The 19,975-nt window shown below is 34.0% G+C and overlaps 2 protein-coding genes across 19 annotated transcripts in view; both read left to right on the forward strand.

Annotated features, from left to right (window-relative positions):
• LOC140615859 (zinc finger MYM-type protein 5-like) overlaps positions 1-19,975 on the forward strand; it is a 179,739-nt gene that overhangs the window by 100,829 nt on the left and 58,935 nt on the right. For all 3 annotated transcript variants that reach the window (XR_012016365.1, XR_012016366.1, XR_012016364.1), the window contains exons 12-13: positions 6,653-6,737; positions 16,015-16,120. The gene's annotated coding sequence lies outside the window, so the exon portion shown is untranslated. The remainder of the gene's footprint in view (positions 1-6,652; positions 6,738-16,014; positions 16,121-19,975) is intronic.
• PSPC1 (paraspeckle component 1) overlaps positions 1-19,975 on the forward strand; it is a 106,217-nt gene that overhangs the window by 33,197 nt on the left and 53,045 nt on the right. For all 16 annotated transcript variants that reach the window (XM_072795902.1, XM_072795903.1, XM_072795905.1 and 13 more), the window contains exons 5-6: positions 6,653-6,737; positions 16,015-16,120. In XM_072795902.1, coding sequence (XP_072652003.1) covers positions 6,653-6,737; positions 16,015-16,120 — 191 coding nt within the window. The remainder of the gene's footprint in view (positions 1-6,652; positions 6,738-16,014; positions 16,121-19,975) is intronic.

The following is a 19,975-nucleotide window of genomic DNA, read 5'->3' on the forward strand; positions in this document are numbered from 1 at the left end:
TCGCTGAGCCACCCAGGCATCCCTGATTTTTTTTTCTTAAAGCTAAGTTTATATTTCCCAGTGTTACCTATTAACTATTTAAGTTGCCAGTTAGGAGTTTAGAGATAGTTGGGACTCTCACTTTATTAGAAAAAAAATCTCCCTTTTCCAAGAACTTCCTTTAATAAACCAACAATCTCAGAATCCCTTATTAAAATAAGTTTTTGGGTCCCTGGGTGGCTCATTTGGTTAAGCATCTGACTCTTGATCTCAACTCAGGTCTTGATCTTAGGGTTATGAATTCAAGCCCTGCGTTTAAAAAGAAAAAACGATTTACCTATATAAGTTGTATTGTTTAGAGGTTATTAAAGGATTTTTAAATTTTGCTTGTAAAGATAGACGATTTGCTGGCAAAAAGAGAAGCACAGTGGGTAATTTTTGGTATGTAGATTTGGGATAAAGTCACCTAATCAAGATTTTGTTTTGGTGTATACCTGACACTAATATTGCACTGGAATTAAAAACTTAAAAGATTTTGATTGATGGAAAGAAGAATTAAGACAAATGCTGGTTGTATAAGATTATACTGTCTGTCCAAAGATTACATATGGATATTCTTCGGCAGGAATGAAAAAGATTTCATGTATGCTGACGGATATGGGGATTCAGGAGGATTGAATTTGTTGTAGTTGGCAAGAATATTTTAAACATTTGAGATAGAACTAACTGAACTTTTCAGAGCAGTCCTAATGGGTGATCGTTTATTCTCATATTCATTGGTCAAACACCTAACCTGATAAGCTACTTAAATATATGTAGAAGCTCGCTTTTCCTCTTATCCTCTTGTTGTGTTTCTTTTTATGCCTTTATTATCTATTTGCTTCTTTTGTGTTCTGTAATTCTCGAAATAATTTCTTCTGGTTATTCCTGCCACTCATTTTTTCAACTATCCATAATAGTTTGTATTTCTTAAAATAAACATTTGATTACTCTCTATTTTGCTGTTTTTTATTTTATTTAATTTTTTTAACATTTCAGTAAACATTTACCTACATTGTCTTGGCTACCCCCAGAGATCAAGGCACCGGGATGCTTACCTAAGTTTCTGCAGTAGTCTTCTTATTGGACTGTCATTTAATCTTGGTTCTTCCAATCTGTTCTTCATACGAGAGCCAGTATTTCTTTAAAAGGTGAAAATATGATCATTGTTCATTTTTAAATCCTTTTGATAGATTCTTAATTCCTAGAAGCCCAGGATTGTTTATTTGGTTTTTCTGTTCAGTAAACATTTATTGAACATTTATGATCAAGTCATTAAATAACTGTCCCTGAAACTAAATAAGTTAAACAAAATCCAGTGCAACAACTAAAGAAACTAGTCAGACATTTCTGGTTTCATTTGGACAGTAAACTTACCTGTTCTGCAAGTTCACTCTTCTAAGAAAATTGAGCTCATTTATATTACATAATATGTTTCAAGATAAACTAAGTCTCTTATCTAGCAGAAAATTTTAAATTGCTTTATAAAAAGATAAGGTTACAGAATCATTGCTTAGAGATGGAAGAGAGATCTTTAGTCTGGTGGTTTTGTGGTTCTAAAATTTGTTAACACATCAGAGTCGACTGGGAAATTTTTTAAGTTTTCGTTTCGTAGGCTTCATGATTACTCTCATACTTCTGTCCAATATATGCATTGTTTTCTGCTTATAGCCTTCTGGGCACTTTGCCACTGTCTACAGTCATGCCATGGTTAGGACATAACATTGATTAAATATGGAAGCATTTGTACTACAAGATACTTGTTGATGATGACAGACAGTATTGTAACAGTCATTACATAACGTATTTTTTAAGGTCAGTTGGTAGAAGACACTGAGGTATTTGAGGATATAGTGATGACAAAGAGCAATATTTCTTCAGGTCTCATAAAGCTCTTCTGAGCTCTTAGAAGATTTGTCTCATCCCTAAGACTTGACTTTTGAAGCAGAATAATTTTGTAAAGTTATGTCTCCTGAGTTTTTATCTTTTCATTGCTTTTTGTGTGTTTATTTATAACCCTTGTTGACAATATTTCGGTTTGTAATAGAAAAGCACATCACTTAGTGTATCCTCCTTCTGGGTTTACTTGTGCTAAAGTACATCTTGTATTTATTTCAGCAAAAGACTACAGGTGATCAATTTTTTTCAGTGTTCAAAAATTTTTTTTAATTTACAATTTTCTTTCTTTTGTTCTACAATTTTATAGTTCATACACCATTTTTAAGGGATTATTCAGATGGCAGGAGGGACTTTAGGTAATCTTTGTTCTGTGGCTGTGCAGAAACAGAAACAGGACTCTTCAGGTGACCTATGGAAATAGAAAACTCAAATAGTACAGAGAAAGTGTACTCCTATCTTCTTCTACCTTCTGCTTTCTTGTAGGAATTACAGTCTCTTCTGTATTTTAAGTTTCTTTCTTTTTTTTTTTTTTTTAAGATTTTATTTATTTATTCATGAGAGACAGAGAGAGAGAGAGTCAGACACAGGCAGAGGGAGAAGCAGGCTTCATGCAGGGAGCTCGATGTGGGACTTGATCCTGGGACTCCAGGATCACGCCCTGAGCCAAAGGCAGGCACCAAACCACTGAGCCATGCAGGGATCCCCGTATTTTAAGTTTCTTTTGTATATCCCTTAATGAAAAGTAAACTCGAATATGTCATTAAGTATGTATGTGTATTTATAACCAAGAAATTTCCTATTTATCTTTTTTCTACCTTGCTATTTTACTTTCTACAGTAGATACTTACAGAACTGCCTCATATTTTAAATGGTTGCATGATATTTTGTTCAATGGATATAATAATTACTTTAGCTCTTCTTCTGTTGACTGATACCTACCTAGGTCTCTTCCCAGTTTGTTAGTAAAAGCAATGCTTCAATGAATATTTATGTATATACCTTAGCGAGGTTTTGTAAATTTTAATTCTTTTTGATACACCAGTATGTTTTAATACTTGTACTTTGGTACTTTACTGATGTTTATTTAATCCTTTCTAGATCCAAATCCCATTATACTGTTACAGGTTACTTTTTTCCTTCTTCCTTTGTTTTTGGTCCTTTTGTAGGAGACAATTCCTGAATTTTCTACATGGTTATTATTGTAGGAGTGTAGGAGACAATTCCTGAAATTTCTACATGGTTATTTTTGTATTATCTTTGTTCCTTTAGTTATAAGCTTTCAGTAGATGAAATTAACTCTGCTAGGTATATTGTTATTACTGTCTTCTCTTTTCACCACTGGAATTTTACATTTATATCATCAGTGTTTATATATATGCCTTTGTACTGATAAATCAAGTAGTGGAAGTAAATTGGTTTTAAATATCTTTTGATCCTGATTACTGAAGGAAAAAACAACAAGGAAATAAGCATAATTTATTCCTCCTTTGTTCTCTTTTCCTCTCAACTTTATTTTGCATCTGATTTGTCTAGATTAATGACATTAACTTAAATAAAACCTTTAAAAAATAATTATTTATTCATGAGAGACACAGAGAGATAGAGAGGCACAGACGCAGGCAGAGGGAGAAGCAGGCTCCATGCAGGGAGCCTGACGTGGGACTTGATCCAGGGTCTCCAGGATCATGCCCTGGGCTGCAGGCGGCCCTAAACCGCTGCGCCACCGGGGCTGCCCAACTTAATTATTTTTTTAGTATAAAAGCTAATTTTCTCTGGTGTTGTAGAACATTCAAGTTTTACTCTCTTAATTCTTAATTACACAATACAGTGTCACCAACTATAGTCACTACATTATACGTTAAATCCTCAGGCTTTATTATAGGTGAAAGCTTTTCCTCTTTACCAACCTTTCCCTTTTTACTCCACTTCCCTGCCCCTGACAACACTTTTCTACTCCTTTGTTTCTATTAGTGTGATTTTTTTTTTTTTTTTTTAAGATTTCACGTTTAAGTTCTGTGCAGTATTTGTCTTTCTTTGGCATATTTTAATGAGCTTTAATGCCTCAGAGTCCATCCGTGTTCTTGGAAATGTAGAGTTTCATTTTATTGTGGCTGAATAATCTATTGTGTGTCTGTGTATATGAGTTGAGTGTATATATGTTTGTGTATACCACATTGTGTGGTGTATGGATACATACATACACAGATACCACATCTTTATCCATTCATTTGTTGATGAACACTTAGGTTGTTTCCAAATGTTCACTGTTGTGGATAATGCTGGAGTGAACATGGAAGTGCACATATCTCTCTGATACCATGTTTTCATTTCAGCTTAATGTTCTTTAATGATCTTCATGTGTTTAAATTTTAACCCAATTTTAAGTAGCATCATTTGATTGTTGTTTATCCTCTCATGATGATTTAAGGAAGCGTTCACAGAAAAAACATTCCTTGAGTTGTTGCATCTTCTAAAATATTATCTTGATCCCTATATTTTAAACTGGTGCTTGAAACTCATAGATCTTTTTCTCCTTTCCTTAAGTACTTGATAGCATGTTTCATTGTCTTCTAGCATTGAATGTTTGTGTGGGGAAGTCTGAAGTAAGCCTGAATTTTTCTTGTCTCAGAAATGACTTGAACTTGATTCTTCTTAAGCAAAGTCCAGTAACTTACCCAGGTTGTGTTTTTTCTCCCCAATATTTTGTTAAGAGAAGTTTTTTTTCTTCTTTTTTTCTTTTTAAGTAGGCCCCACACCCACCATGGAGCCCAACACAGAGCCTAATCTCACAACCCTAAGATCAAGACTTGAACTGAGATCAGGAGTCAGATGCTTAACTGACCGAGCCACCCAGGCAGCTCTTGTTAAGAGAAATTTTGAAAATAATGTTGAAGGAATTTTAAGGTGTTCACTACTTATATTCTGTTACTAACATTTTACTGTACTTTATTACATCTTTCCATCTGTTCATTCTTGTATTTAAGATACATCTTGTTATACCAGTATAGTGTTTCTGCTTTTCTTTTGGGACTAAATATGCCCTTTCAATCTGTAGATTCAGTGCTGCTATTTCTGGAAAATACACTGTTAGAGAATATACATTCTGTTTTCCTGACTTGAAGAATATTAAATTGAGAAAACACAGTGCAGAGCAAACTTTTTATTTATTTTTTCAAAGATTTTAAATTATTTATTCATGAGAGACACAGGCAGAGACAGAGAGAAGCAGGCTCCCCTCAGGGAGCCTGAGGAGGGACTCAATCATGGGACCAGGATCATGCCCTGAGCCAAAGGCAGATGCTTAAACACTGAGCCACTCCTGCATCCCCAGTGCAAACTTCCAAATTTGTCTGTATTCCCTCTTATTCCCTTATATTCCCATGTATTTATGATATATCGAAATTACAGATATAATTTTAGGTTCTTTGTCAACAAATTAGGAAAGCATTTTCAAACTTCTTTTGGTTTCTTAGTAAGTAGTGCTGCACCAGATGTCTTTATGTGTATGGATGGATGGTTTGGATTTTTTTAAGAAAAGTTTTTGAGTGATTTACTGTCCCTTCATCAAAGGATGAAAAATATATATATATATATTCCCCCAGAAGGATATTACTATGGCAGTGTACAAAATGTAAGCTCTGTTGAAATTTCAGGAATTTTGGATATGAGCAACTTAAAAGAAATAATTTAGTAAATGTAAATGCTGGTTTTGCTTTAAGTTGATAGTGTTCCTACTTAAATTGGATAATGTACTTATCTGATAACTTTATTGTTGGAGTCTTTGAGCTAATTATTAAACCAGCATTACAGATGTGGAAATTCTGAGAGGTTGCAGTAGTTTTCTCAAATGGTACAGCTTAAAAGGAGAAAATCTAGTTGCTAGAAAAGAAATGTTTATTTTTTTTCTTACCCTTTTTTGGTGGAAGAAAATGTAATACATATTTTTACATTGTTATATATGGTAAGAGCAATTACCTTACAAAACCATGATAAAATTGTTATATACTGAATAGACTTTCTCGGGTAATTAATGATCATAGTACACTCTCTACATTTTGGCTTATCGAAACATTTCCTATTAGGAATATGAGTAGATTAAATATTTTTGCTGTCTACTAGTTTTCTCCAGCTTAAGTAATTACCTGATAGTTAATCTTCTACTACTCTGGAACCCCTGTTCTGGATGATATGGCAAGGGTTGGTGAAGAAATTGACTTTGTGTGGGAGGAATCTTAATGCTAATTATATCGGGAGGGATATTATTTGGATGTTAAACAGTATCCTGTCTTACTACTTTTACTGTTTGTTCGGGTTCTTATGTGACCTCTGCTCCTGTCTCCCAGTGCATCTTTTTGGGTTTTACATTCATGGCTGAAAAAAATTATAGTAATTCATTTGAAAGAATGTATATGAAAATATAGCTACCATTCTGTTTTTAGTATGTTCCAGGCCTTATGTTAAAATAGTTACTACCCATCTTAATTTCTTAACATAAGGATGAATTTTATTAATCTTTTCATACATAGGAAGAAACAGGTCCAGTAAAGATACTAATTTGATTAATCACACTGCTTATAATCTTTCGTTACAAAATGATACAATAGACAAAAAGAGAAGTTAAGTGCATGAGTATGAATAAGTTAATAATAATGTTGCCAGCAATCAATTATATAATTATTGATTTAAAAATACAGAAGGGAAGGCAAAAATATTAATGTGTAATCTATTTTTATAGATCTCATGAGGCGTCAAGAAGAACTCAGACGCTTGGAAGAACTCAGAAACCAGGAGTTACAAAAACGGAAGCAGATACAGTTGAGGTAAAGGACATCATGGTAATATGTATGTGAATATACGTAGTTTTCATTGTGATATTAATGAAATTCCCTACTGCCTATCGTAAATAAGTTGTACAAGTTGGAAAATACAGAAAAAATAACAAAATTGTCTATTTGACTTTGGGAATTGCTTTACAAATTAGCATAAATCTTTGCTATTCTTATGATTTTTTTATCTGGTTATGGACGCTTTGCATTCACTGTGAACTTATATAGGGGCTTAGGTATTGCATATAATTGGTTGTAACAATGCACTAATTTACTGGATCATTTTTCTGGTGATGGACATATATGAACTATTCTTAGTTTCAGTTTCTCCATGTGTATAACACTACTGTGAATGCTTTTATACATCTTTGTGCGCCTGTTAATTCACTTTAAAAAGTTTGGTGGGGGATCCCTGGGTGGCGCAGTGGTTTATCGCCTGCCTTTGGCCCAGGGCGTGATCCTGGAGACCCGGGATCGAATCCCACGTCGGGCTCCCGGTGCATGGAGCCTGCTTCTCCCTCTGCCTGTGTCTCTGCCTCTCTCTCTCTCTCTCACTGTGTGCCTATCATAAATAAAAAATAAAAAAAAATTAAAAAAAAAAATAAAAAGTTTTGTGGGAGTAGAATACATGATAAATTGAGATATGGAGATTTAAAATTCAGTATAAAATAGATGACTGTGATGGTCAACTTAAACTCTTCTAGGTTAAATAAGGAAATTTGGGGGAGTGGTTGATCTAAGATGTGTAAACAAAAATTAACAGCTTTTATTTATTTGAGAGAGAGAGAGAAAGGAGCAAGCTTGAGGTGGAGGGCCAGTGGGAGAGGGAGAGAAGGAATTTCAAGCAGACTGCCCAGTGAATGTGGAGCCTGCCATGGGTCTGAATCTCAGGACCCTGAGGTCATGATCTGAACTGAAGCCAAGAGTCAGATGCTCAACTGTGCCACCGAGGTGCTCCAAAGTTTTGTTTTTTAAAGTGGGAAATTAAAAAGACTAAAAGCCTTGAATAAATGTCAAGTGTCTTTATGGTCTGGAAATAATAGGTAGTATTCTATATATATATGTATATATATACACATATATTTAAATATTTATTTATTTATGATAGAGAGAGAGGCAGAGACACAGGAGGAAGGAGAAGCAGGCTCCATGCCGGGAGCCTGACGCGGGACTCGATCCCGGGACTCCAGGATTGCGCCCTGGGCCAAAGGCAGGCGCTAAACCGCTGAGCCACCCAGGGATTCCTCTATTCAGTATATTTTAATGTAGTTTTTATATATTTTTTAAAATTTTTATTTATTTATGATAGTCACACACAGAGAGAGAGAAAGAGGAGAGAGAGGCAGAGACACAGGCAGAGGGAGAAGCAGGCTCCATGCACCGGGAGCCCGACGTGGGACTCGATCCAGGGTCTTCAGGATCGCGCCCTGGGCCAAAGGCAGGCGCCAAACCGCTGCGCCACCCAGGGATCCCGTTTTTCTAATTTTGTACCTGATTATATCAATGTATATATGTTTCTGTCTTGGAGCTACTCTGATTTTACTCTTACTTATTCTCAAATTAAGATATTTGGACAGACAGCATCAGCATTCTAATTACAAACCTCCACTTCCCTAAACTGGTGAAACAGAAACGGTAGTGGAGCCCAGACACCTGTACTTAGTCTTCTAGGTGATTCGTATGCATCATAAAGTTTGAGAACCACTATTGTTTAAAACATCCCATATGATCATATGGAGACCTTTTCCCAATTTCTTCCTTGTGATTTCTTTCCTTTTTATGTAAGTATGTTAAGGTTTATCATACTTCTACAAAAAAGGAAATCTTCTCCCTCAAACATAAAACTCTGACTCCCATCTTTCCCTTATACTTGACTAATTTTAGAAATAGTACCCTTCCTTTCATTTGCTGAAAAAATAAATGATCTAACCAAACAATATGGGAGAACCCATAAGAAGGCATTTCAAAAAACCCAAACAAATGCGAGCACCTGGCTTAGCTCAGTCAGTAGAGCATGCAACTCAATCTTGGGCTTGTTAGTTCGAGCCCCACACTGGGGGTAGAGATTACTTAAAAATAAAGTCTTTAAAAAACAAACAAATGAACATAATTGCATTGAAGGTGAATAACATTATCACCCTAGAAGGGGATGAGGAAGAAAATAAGGAACCTAAATAACTTTGGAAAACACTGTCTTGACTGGACACAATAGGCAAATGACAAGAAAAACAATATATAAATTTTGTAATCTAGTTAGTTAATGTGTTTCAGGGATTTGAGTTAGCAGTTCTGAAGCTAATTTTTATATATACTTTTTTCTCACTTTGTTCACATCTTTAATGAAAAAATCTGTATACTTTCTTGAGTTGAACTAATTAATTAGTAAATGTAGATAATGATACATTTTCTCATTGTTGGAGAAAGAAGAAAAAGAGAAAACTTAAGGCTAAAATGAATTCACTGACATTTGAATTGGGATCAGGGATATCAATAGAACTCGGTGGTATTTAATTTAGAGAAATAAAGATGTGTATATATGTGTGGGTTCACATGCATACATAGATTTCATAACCCCTGTCTGCCTATAAGCAGTGAAGTGATGCTTCAATAACAGCACACACAGAGGACCCATATTCCTGTTTAAAACACCATTCTCTACTAAAAGGCACTGAGGCTTTGTGGAGAAGTGGTTAGTTACTGAACTAAAAAGTCCAAAATGAGCCTGGAGTGTTGTGCCAGGGAATAAGAACAGATGTACCTCTGATATACTGCAGGTTTGGAACCAGACCACTAGAATAAAGCAAATATGGCAATAGGGTATATCAATGAATTTTTTGGTTTCCCAGTGCATATAGAAGTTATGTTTATACTATAGTATAGCAAGTGTGTAAGAGCATTATGTCTAAAAAATACATATGTTCACCTTAATGAAGAAACACTTTTTTTTTTTTTTTAAAGATTTTATTTATTCATGAGAGACATGGTGGGGAGCAGAGACACAGGCAGAGTGAGAAGCAGGCTCCGTGTAGGAGCCCGATGCGAGACTCAGTACCGGGACTCCAGATCAACCCTGGGCCGAAGGCAGGTGCTCAACCGCTGAGCCACCCAGGGATCCCTGAAGAAACACTTTCATTGATAAAAAGTGCTAACCATCATTTGAGCTTTCAGGGAGTTGAAATCTTTTTGCTGGTAGAAGTTCTTTCCCTGATGTTGATGGCTGCTGACTGATCAGGATGGTGGTTGCTGAAGTTTGGGAAGGCTGTGGCATTTTTTGACTCTCTTCACAAATACAGACTTTCTCCGTGTTTACTTGTGTGATGCTGTTTGATAGCGTTTTACTCACTAGAACTTCTTTCAAAATAGGAATCCTCTCAAACACTCTTTCATAGACAAACCTTGGAGATACTTGCAGATTCAGATCCAGACCAATGCTGTAAAGTGAATATCACAATAAAGTGTGTCAAATGAATTTTTTGTTTTCCCAGTATATATGTTATATTTGCACCTATAAGATATATTTACATATATATTTACACTTATAGTCTATAATAAGCTATAGTTTAGTTAAGTATAAGCCAATTAATGAATTTACTTCATTCTACTTAGTTAAGTATAAAATAGCATTACGTTTAAAAAATGTGCATGTCTTAATTAAATACTGATCAAGTTGAGGTGGTTATGGCAGTTCCTTAAAATAAGATGATACTGAAGTTTGCCACATGAAGAGTCGTCTTTTCCTGAAGGATTTTTCTATAGCATGTGGTGCGGTTTGATACCATTTCATCCACAGTAGAACTTCTTTCACAGTTGGGAGTCAGTCCTCTCAAACCCTATTGATGTGTTATCAATTATATTTATATAATCTGCTAAGTTCTTTGTTGGCATTTCAACAATCTCCACAGCATCTTCACCAGGGGTGGATTGCATCTCAAGAAACCACTTCCTTTGCAGATCCATAGAAGCAGCTCCTCATCCTTTAGTTTTATCATGAGATTGCAGCAATGCAGTCCCATCTTCAAGCCTCACTTCTGATTGTAGTTCACTTGCTGTTTCCACCACATCTGCAGTTATTTCGTCCACTGATGTCTTGAGCCCCTCAACTGAAAGGCATCCATGAGGGTTGGATTGGAATCAGCTTCTTCCAGACTCCTGTTCTGTTAATAGTTAGGCTTTTCCCATGAAGCACAAATGTTTTTAATGGCATCTAGAATGGTGAATGCTTTCTAGAAGTTTTTCATTTTATTTTGTCCAGATCCATCAGAGGAATCGCTGTCTAAGGCAGCTATATAGCCTTATGAAATGTATGTATTAAATACAAATAGTAAGACTGGAAAGTTGAAATTGCTTTGATCTGTGGGCTGCAGAATGGATGTTGTGTCAGCAGGCATGAAAACAACATTAATCTTGTGTCTGGCCATTAGACCTCTTGGGTGATGAGGTGCATTGTCAGTGAGCAGCAGTATTTTGAAAAGGAATCTTTTTTTCTCTGAGCAGTAGATCTCAGCAGTGGGCTTAACATTAATTTAGTAAACCCACGTTGTCAGTAGATGTGCCGGCATCCAGGCATTGTTGTCCAGTGTATAGTGCACAGGCTGAGTGGTTTGAGCATAATTCTTAAGGGCCTTAGGATTTTCAGAATGGTCAGTGAGCATTGGCTTCATCTTCAGGTCACCAGCTGCATTAGCCCCTAACAAGGTGGTCAGTCTGTCCTTTGATTCCAGGCATTGACTTCTCTGTGGCTTTGAATGTCTAAGATGGTTTAATCTACAATGAAAATCTATTGTTTGGTGTAGCCATCTTCATTAATTAGCCAAGCTAGGTCTTTTGGGTAACTTGATAAAGCTGGATCTCTGCCAGCTTCAAGCTTCTTTCCCTCTTCCGTTTTCAATAGAATTGAATAGCATTAGGTCTTGGCTTAAGGGAATGTTGTGTCTGGTTTGGTCTTCTATGCAGACTACTTAAAAGTCCTGCATTTCAGCAACAAGGCTGTTTTGTATTCTTATCATTCATATGTTTACTGAAGTACCATTTTACTGATTTTCTTTATGAACTTTTCCTTTGCATTCACAACTTTGCTAACTGGTGTAAGAAGCCTACCTTTTGGCCTGTTTTCGGTTTTTGACATGCCTTCCTAAGTTTAATCATTTCTAGTTTTTTTTTTTTTTTTTTTTTTCATTTCTAGGTTTTGATTTAAAGAGAGAGACATGCAATTCTTGTTTTACTTGAACACACTCAGAAACCATTCTGGGATTAGGCATCAGCCTAATTTCAGTATTGTGTTTCAGAGTAGGAAGACCCAAGGAAAAGGAGACAGAGGAGAGGGAGAGAGATGGGGGGAATGGCTTGTTAATGGAGCATTTAGAACACACAGTATTTATTGATAACGTTTGGGTGTGTTTTTTGGTGTCTCAAAACAGTTACAGTAGTAAGCAACATCAAAGATCACATATCACTATTACAAGTATAATAATAACATATTGTGATAATTACCTGCCGAAATGTGACACAGAGACACAAAGTGAGCAAATGCTTTTGGATAAATGGGGCCTATAGACTTGCTTGATGCAGAGTTGCCCCAGAACCTCAGTTTTTTTATTTTTTTTTATTTTTTATATATGATAGTCACAGAGAGAGAGAGAGAGAGAGAGAGACAGGCAGAGGGAGAAGCAGGCTCCATGCACCGGGAGCCCGACGTGGGATTCGATCCCGGGTCTCCAGGATCGCGCCCTGGGCCAAAGGCAGGCGCTAAACCGCTGCGCCACCCAGGTATCCCCAGAGCCTCAGTTTGTAAAACAAAAAACAAAAAAAAAAAAGTAGAATCACTGTATATCTGAAATGCACACTAAAGCAAAGCTAAATAAAATGAAGTAGGAAAATGGGGCATGTTGAAAGTACACAAGAGGCAAACTGAAAGTGCTCCTAAATGCCCAAAGTTGGAACAGTTTCAACAACAACATAAAAGATTATAGTATTAGTTTTTAAACTGCAGAATAAAGTACATATCCATTAGTCCATACCGAGAGAAGTAAATAATCAAATGAACAAATAAATGGAAGAGAATGGACAGCTCTTCCTTATAGTAGAATTCCAGTTAGTCAATATGGAAGGAATGAGAGAGAGAAAATCACCAGTTGGACAAACACTATAGCAATAATTGTTACAAGATTTACTGACAAGTGTTTCAACTTTTTGCCCAAACTTGAGAAGCACAATTTGCACACTCATTTGTATTGTGAAAAATGAAAAAATAGTAAATTTAAAGTGGAGAAGTAACAGACACTATTATTACCAAATATTAGTAAATTTAAAGTGATGAAGTAATAGACACTATCATTACCAAATGTTAAGGTTCATATCACCTGTAATGGGACATTGGTACCAGGAACTGCTTGACATGATGCACTCAGAAGAATCAGTTAACACTTCTGTGTTTTTTTGGCCAAAAATTTATATCCTCCGGCTACTCCATGAGGAAATATAACATGAACCAAAGATTGAAAGACTTTAGTACAAGATAATCAGTTCTCTTTAAAAAAATGTCAAATTCACTCTGAGGCTACTTGGGAGGAAGGTTTGCTGAGTTTCTCATGGATCACTTAATCTTTTAGAGGCTGTGGCAGTGAAGAGAAACACTAGGACAAGGGGTTGTGAAGAGCTGGTTCAAGCTGTGACTTGACCAATGAGTAATTCATTTGTTTGTTCATTTATTTCTTCATTTTCTTACCACTCTTCTGCTCACTCACCTATCCATCTACTTATTCTTTCCCTTTTTTATGTCATTTGACAAAGATCTTATGTACTGAGCCCTTCAGTAGGTGTGGAGAGCATAGTGCTTAACAGGAACAAAGAGTTGCAGGACATTTTTATGCATTAGTTATATCATAGTTTAGTTTCTAAATCTCCATTTTAAAAAATCCTACAAAAATACAAGAGGCCTGAAAATAATTAGTGGGTTCAAATTAAATTGTAAAATGGAGGTTTTGTCATTTTCCAGTTAAGTATAACATGAAGATTGTTAAAATTTATCACACTTATTTAGTTTCATTTTTAATTGTGACTTAGGAAGTTCTCTATCCACCTGGAGACACTAAATATACATATAAAAATACTCATTAAAGCATCTTGTGAAGTAGAAAAAATTAAAAGCACACCTACATATAATAGGGAATATTTCTGAATATTGTCTGTAATGTAAGTTCAGATTTTGGAATTGTCTGTGTGCTATCAGAACTTAATTCAAAACAAAGTAGAAATTCTTGAATTTATAGAAAAAGTAGTAGAAAGCAAAAATAACTGTTTAAAGTGATTTTACCTTTTTACTCCTCTGATTTGTAAATGTATTCTCACATTATATCAGAAAAAACGGTCCTTTAACAATAGGAAAAGTACATTACAAATTTTATTTAAAATATTTGGCTTTTGTTTTAAAATGTTATAGCAATACATGTATAAAACAAAATTCAGTGATAAGTGTATAAAGTAAAAAAGTTAATGGTATGTTCCCAGATTATTCCCAGTATGACATAAGCTTTTTCTGCCCTACTCTCATACAAATGCTCATACAAATGATTTTTAAAATCAGCGTAGGAATGCTGTTCTTTTACTTGTGTTTTTCCTGATAGCTGTACTTTATTTTTATGTGTCAGTAAGTGCAAATGTTTTTGTGTTCCTGTAATAGTTGGAGCTTCATAATAGTTGTTTTGTGTTCCTTGACATCAATGAGCCATACTTGTTTCCTATTTATAATTGATGGTGTCTTCAAACTTTCGTACTTAATAATGCACAGTGTATATCTATCTATTTGTACATATATCCTTGCACGTTTTTGTAGATATTTCTTTCTAGTTTATTGGAAATGGACTTGCCCATTTAAAGTTCTATTACATGGATGCCCGGATCCCTGGGTGGCTCAGCATCTGCCTCTGGCTCAGGGCGTGATCCTGGAATCCCAGGATTGAGTCCCAAATCGCGCTCCCCACAGGGAGTCTGCTTCTCCCTCTGCCTGTGTCTCTGCCTCTCTTTGTGTGTCTCTCAATAAATGGATAAAATCTTATAAATTTTTTATGAGTGTGTTAATATCCAAGAAGTGAATTAACTACTTTTCTTGATTATTCATTTTATGTGAATAGAAAATGTATATTGAGAACTTAGACAAAAGTCTCAAAATAGTCTAGATTTTTCCTAAAATCCCTTAGGAACATTGTTACTTCTTTGTGGTCTGACCCAAACTCCTCTAACAGGTGGATTTTCTGCTGTCTATGGGAAATATCACCATTTTTTCATAGCCTTGTGTTTAGGGGAAGCATTATACAAGAAACAACAGAGTATCTTGAAATTTAAGTTATACATGTAGTGTAATAAGGTACTTAAAAGAGCAACCTCGAAAATGAGACTTAATGAGAGGGCATCAGTATTATATAGTCTTCACTATTTAAATTATTTTTTTGTTTTTGGGTAGAGGGCATATATACTTGAATTTGCATTTACATAAATGCCAATATAATTAGTGAATCTATTTGATATTTTGTAGGTTTTCTCTCTTAATCATAAGCAATTCCTCATTTATTTGCAATTCTGCACACATATAGTTCAATATTTTTTTCTCCCACATACCTCTAGGGGTGAGGTTGGCATACTTTTTCTGGGAAAGGGCTAGAAAGCAAATGACTTTGCAGGTCATATGGTCTTTGTCTCAACTACTCAGTACTGCCTTGGCCCAAAGGTAGCTGTAGACATTAAGTAAATGATTGTTTTATAAAACTTAGTTTACTAAAACAGATGGTAGGCTTACATCTATTCCATAGTTTCTTCAGTGGGTTGATAAAATGGGGGAGAGAGGGTTTGTTAAGGATTCCTTCGACATACAATAGATTTTTTTTGACTAGACAGTGTTCTTTGTAGTGGCTTGTATCAAGATTAGTTCTGGGTGCCTTTAAGAACCCTGCTATGCCAGTAATAGATCCCAAGCTTTTCTCTTTATACAGTGATGGAGTACGTATTTTAAGCTTTTGGACTCGTGATATGACTGTAAAAGTATATAAAAATCCTAGTTACAGGTTACTCTATTGTTTGATTTATCTAGTTACTTTATTTCTTTGGGTAATTTGATTTACTAAAGGCTTAGAAGGAAAGAGAATCTAGTAAGTCATTATTCACAGATTTTGCATAAAAGTAACGAGTATAAATGATATACCTGTTTTACCTCAAATAAAATCCCTGATTTTGGCTTACATGTTAACCATACTGACATTTTTATTTAAAAAATTTTCAGACATGAGGAAGAGCATCGACGCCGTGAGGAAGAAATGATCCGACACAGAGAACAGGAGGAACTGAGGCGACAACAAGAGGGCTTTAAGCCAAACTATATGGAAAATGTAAGTAAAATACTAGTTAACTAAAATTATTTCATATTGTCAGGTGGACAGTGCATATTTAGAATTCTTTGGATGTTGGTTTATATATTTTTTAATCTTTCTGAATTTGTCATGTTTATGTTAAACTAATAGTTTTCTTAACCTCTTACAGGTAATAACTTAAAAGTAGTTTCTGAAGATACTGTTAATGTTTTCTGAAAAGATGTTAAATTTTTCTCCATTTTACTTTACCTTTTTTTAATATATGCTTCTGAATTACAACTTGATAAATCTGTCATCTCTACTTGATTGATTTTCACCGTTTATTTATATCAAAAATCTTTAGGGGTGCCTGATTATCTCAGTTGGAAGATTATGCAGCTCTTAATCTTGGGGTACTGAGCACTGAGCCCCACATTGTGTGTGGAGATGACTTAAGTAAATAAACTTTGAGAAAATGAAATAAATAAAATTCTTTATATTGGAAGATTTTACAAATGTGGATATATACAAATGTAGACCAGCTTGTGCTCATCACCCAACCATGACAGTTATCAACACACAGCTGATCTTTTCATCTTTAAGTATACCCACTTTCCTGAATTAGTTTTTATTAAATCCCTGACTTTATATAATTTCATTAATATGTATTTCAGTATGTATCCCTAAAAGATAAAGACTCTTTAAAAATATTTTTGTCATATCTTAAAAATTGTTACTTCTTTAATATTAACCAGCATAAAAGCCCACATTTGCCAGGGTTTTATAAACGTTTTTTACAATTGGTTTCTTCAAATTGGCTGATAAATTCAGTGTTTTTAGTCTGTAGGTTTTTGCTTTACCTTTTATATTTTTTCCTTATTTTTTAAGAAACAGACTCCTGTTTCTCACATCCTAGATTTTGTTGAACTTATCCTTGCACTGATGTTTAACAAGTTTCTTTATTCACCTTAGTTGAATGCCATTTTAATAGTTCTTATTCTGAAAAATATTTACTAGTGTTTTTTTCCCTAGCTATTCAAAAGCCATGATTCTTTAATAAGTTTCTGAGACTAAAAGTATTAATTTAAGTCCGTGACTCTTTCAGACCTGTTTCCATTCTTCTGTCCCTTGAAAAATTTTAAACTTTTTTCTTTAAAAAAGAATACACATAGTAAAATACATCCTAACTTGTATAATAAGATATTTTTATCTTAGATTGCATCAGTAAATATCCTTTGACTAAAAATTATGTGGCATTTAAATTCAATTAGGAAAGTTCCTTATTTATAAGTCCTATTAAACGTTTAATTTAATTGATTTTTAAATTCCTTTACCAAATTTGGTGTGTTTTCACACATTGTAAATTTTCTTCTTAGTAATTTCTTCTGAGTAAATTACTTTGAGTAATTTCTAGCATTATTTTGCAATTCTCTTTTTCCTACTTGCATACATAGTGTTTGCTTATGACATATTTTAAATGTGGTCTTAGGTCATTTGGTTGAACACAAATCTGTTGGATTTATCAATGTGAGGAAATCTTACAATGTTATGAAAGTATGTGAAATTAAAATTATTTTGGCGGTAGTTTGAAAACTAGTGACTGAGAGTTTTTATTTTCAATTATAATCAGGGTATAAACCACATAGGATACATTTCTTAGGGAAATTATTTTGTTCCATTTAGGATTAGGAAATTCTTCCTTGTCCTTTTTATGTACCTGAACATTTCTTTTCCTAAGTGCTTTCCTGTAGTCAGAATTGGTGGAATTAGCTTTCTTAATAATTTTCTGGCATAAACTTCACATTCATGGAGCACATATGTAACTATTTTTAATAATGTCATATGCATAAATCGTTTAGGGGGGACTAGAAGGAAATGATTAAGTAAAATGCATTGTTACATTTAAGTTGGCTATATCATGAACTTGATGGCAGACTATTTGAAATTATTTCAGTTTTTTTAAATGCATTCCAGTGTTATTTGCATATGTTCAGTGGCATTTAATATAGGTATAATTAACGAAGGACAGATTTTACTTCTCTATTCAGAAAATTATTAATTATTATTAAGTTATTTGGAAATATTGCTACAATTTAAAATTGAAATACTGCAAATTCTTAATTTAAAAACATGTTTAAAATTAATTTCACTGGTGAGTTAAATTTTACAGGTAGCTGATGAACTTTGAGAATAAATGAATTACATATTTAAAATATTCACTGGGGGTTTATTGAAACATTTCAAAAATAAATAATTTATTCACCAGATTATGCTCTTAGAAAATGTAGATGATATATTTTAATATTAAGATATCTTTGTTTTCAAGTAGTTAAAAGTATATTTTGCATATTTGAAGCATCATAAGATTAATTTGGCTAGAGCAGAAGTCAGCAAACTGTAGCCTGGGACCCACTGTCCGGTTTCATACCACTCTACAGCAGAGCTAAGTATTGTGTTTATATTTTAAAGAGTTAATGGAGAAAAAAAAAGATTATTAGAGAATATTTGTGACTCATTAAACCTAAGATACTTACTCTTTGACCCTGTACAGAAAGTTTGCTGAACCCTGGGTTGTAGAGTTGGTGCTGGTTTGTTTTTTATGTTTTTAAATAATATTCTTGTTAGGTCACAAAGTTACTATATTCTTAATTTTCTGAAGTGGAACCATGTTTAAAGTAGTATATAACAATGGAATCAAATATTTAGGGGAAATATAGTCTTTGTCACATTTTTAGAGTTTTTCAGGTTAGAAATGAATGGATAGATGAAAGCTTTTCATCATTTTGGTATCAGTTTTATTTGGTTCCTAGCTTCGTAATATTTGTTAATAAGTTAATCAAGCACTAAAGAAATACTAACAAAAGCTCTCTATAGGTCTCGACCATTTTGTGTTAATAGAAACATTGAAGTAATTGTTTTATCATTCTTCATTTACTTTGAAATCTGTCTTTGAAAAAAAATTGTTAAATTTAATGTTTGTTTTTGTTTTTAAAAGCTTTGAAATTAGGCTCTCTTATGTGCTTTCTCCTTTTTCACTGTTCAGTTTAAAGGGAGGAATCAAATGGTAAGTGTTCAGCTTGCCCAAGTAGTAAGAATCAAAGCAGATTTACTTGGTTCAAGATTCCATCTCTCATTTCTCTCTAATATACCTATTAGAAGTATTCCAACAAATAATAGTATGGGCTTTGAAGTATAAAATAAAAACTGAATTCCATATTTAGTGTCCTGAAAAATAATTTTTTTGAATGTAATAAAATATGAAGGAAAGCACACTTCCTATCTGGTTATGTTTTTCTTTGTTAGCTTTCAGCTTTATAATATAATGACATGAACATATTCTTAAGGGTTTCAAGGATATGTTAGCACTTCAACTAGAAGTTGTCATTTTTATTCTAGAACTTATTTCTTAGAAGAAGTTAAGCTCTGGTAATTACAAATAAAACATGTTAATTTTCAAAAAAAACTTGTTAATTTTCACTCTTATAGTGTAGTGTATATTTGATTACCATAACAATGTATATATTTTTCGCTATGTCTGAAGTACATTTAGGTTTATCTTTGCTTTTACCATAGTGTAGTGTATTTGAACCATTTTCTTGATAGTACTTACTAGATTGGAATTTTCTACTTACCACAATTTCACAGCTTTTGGACACATCACAAGAAGTTACAATGTTAGTGTAAAAATTTAAGACATTGTCTCTTATGATGGTCTTGTGATTGTTTTTATATTAGGTTGCTCCACTTACATAGACTTAAGTAGTTTAAATATTTAAGTATTGCAGTGTACCAGTCTTTATTTGTGGATTCAATTTGCATTGGAGTGATGTGGAGATTTTAATTAGAATATTTTTAAAATGCAGTTTCTTAGAGTAAACTTTGCTTTCTTTGGAA

This window comes from Canis lupus, chromosome 24 (assembly GCF_048164855.1).
Source record: "Canis lupus baileyi chromosome 24, mCanLup2.hap1, whole genome shotgun sequence".
NCBI classification, from domain to species: Eukaryota; Metazoa; Chordata; class Mammalia; order Carnivora; family Canidae; genus Canis; species Canis lupus.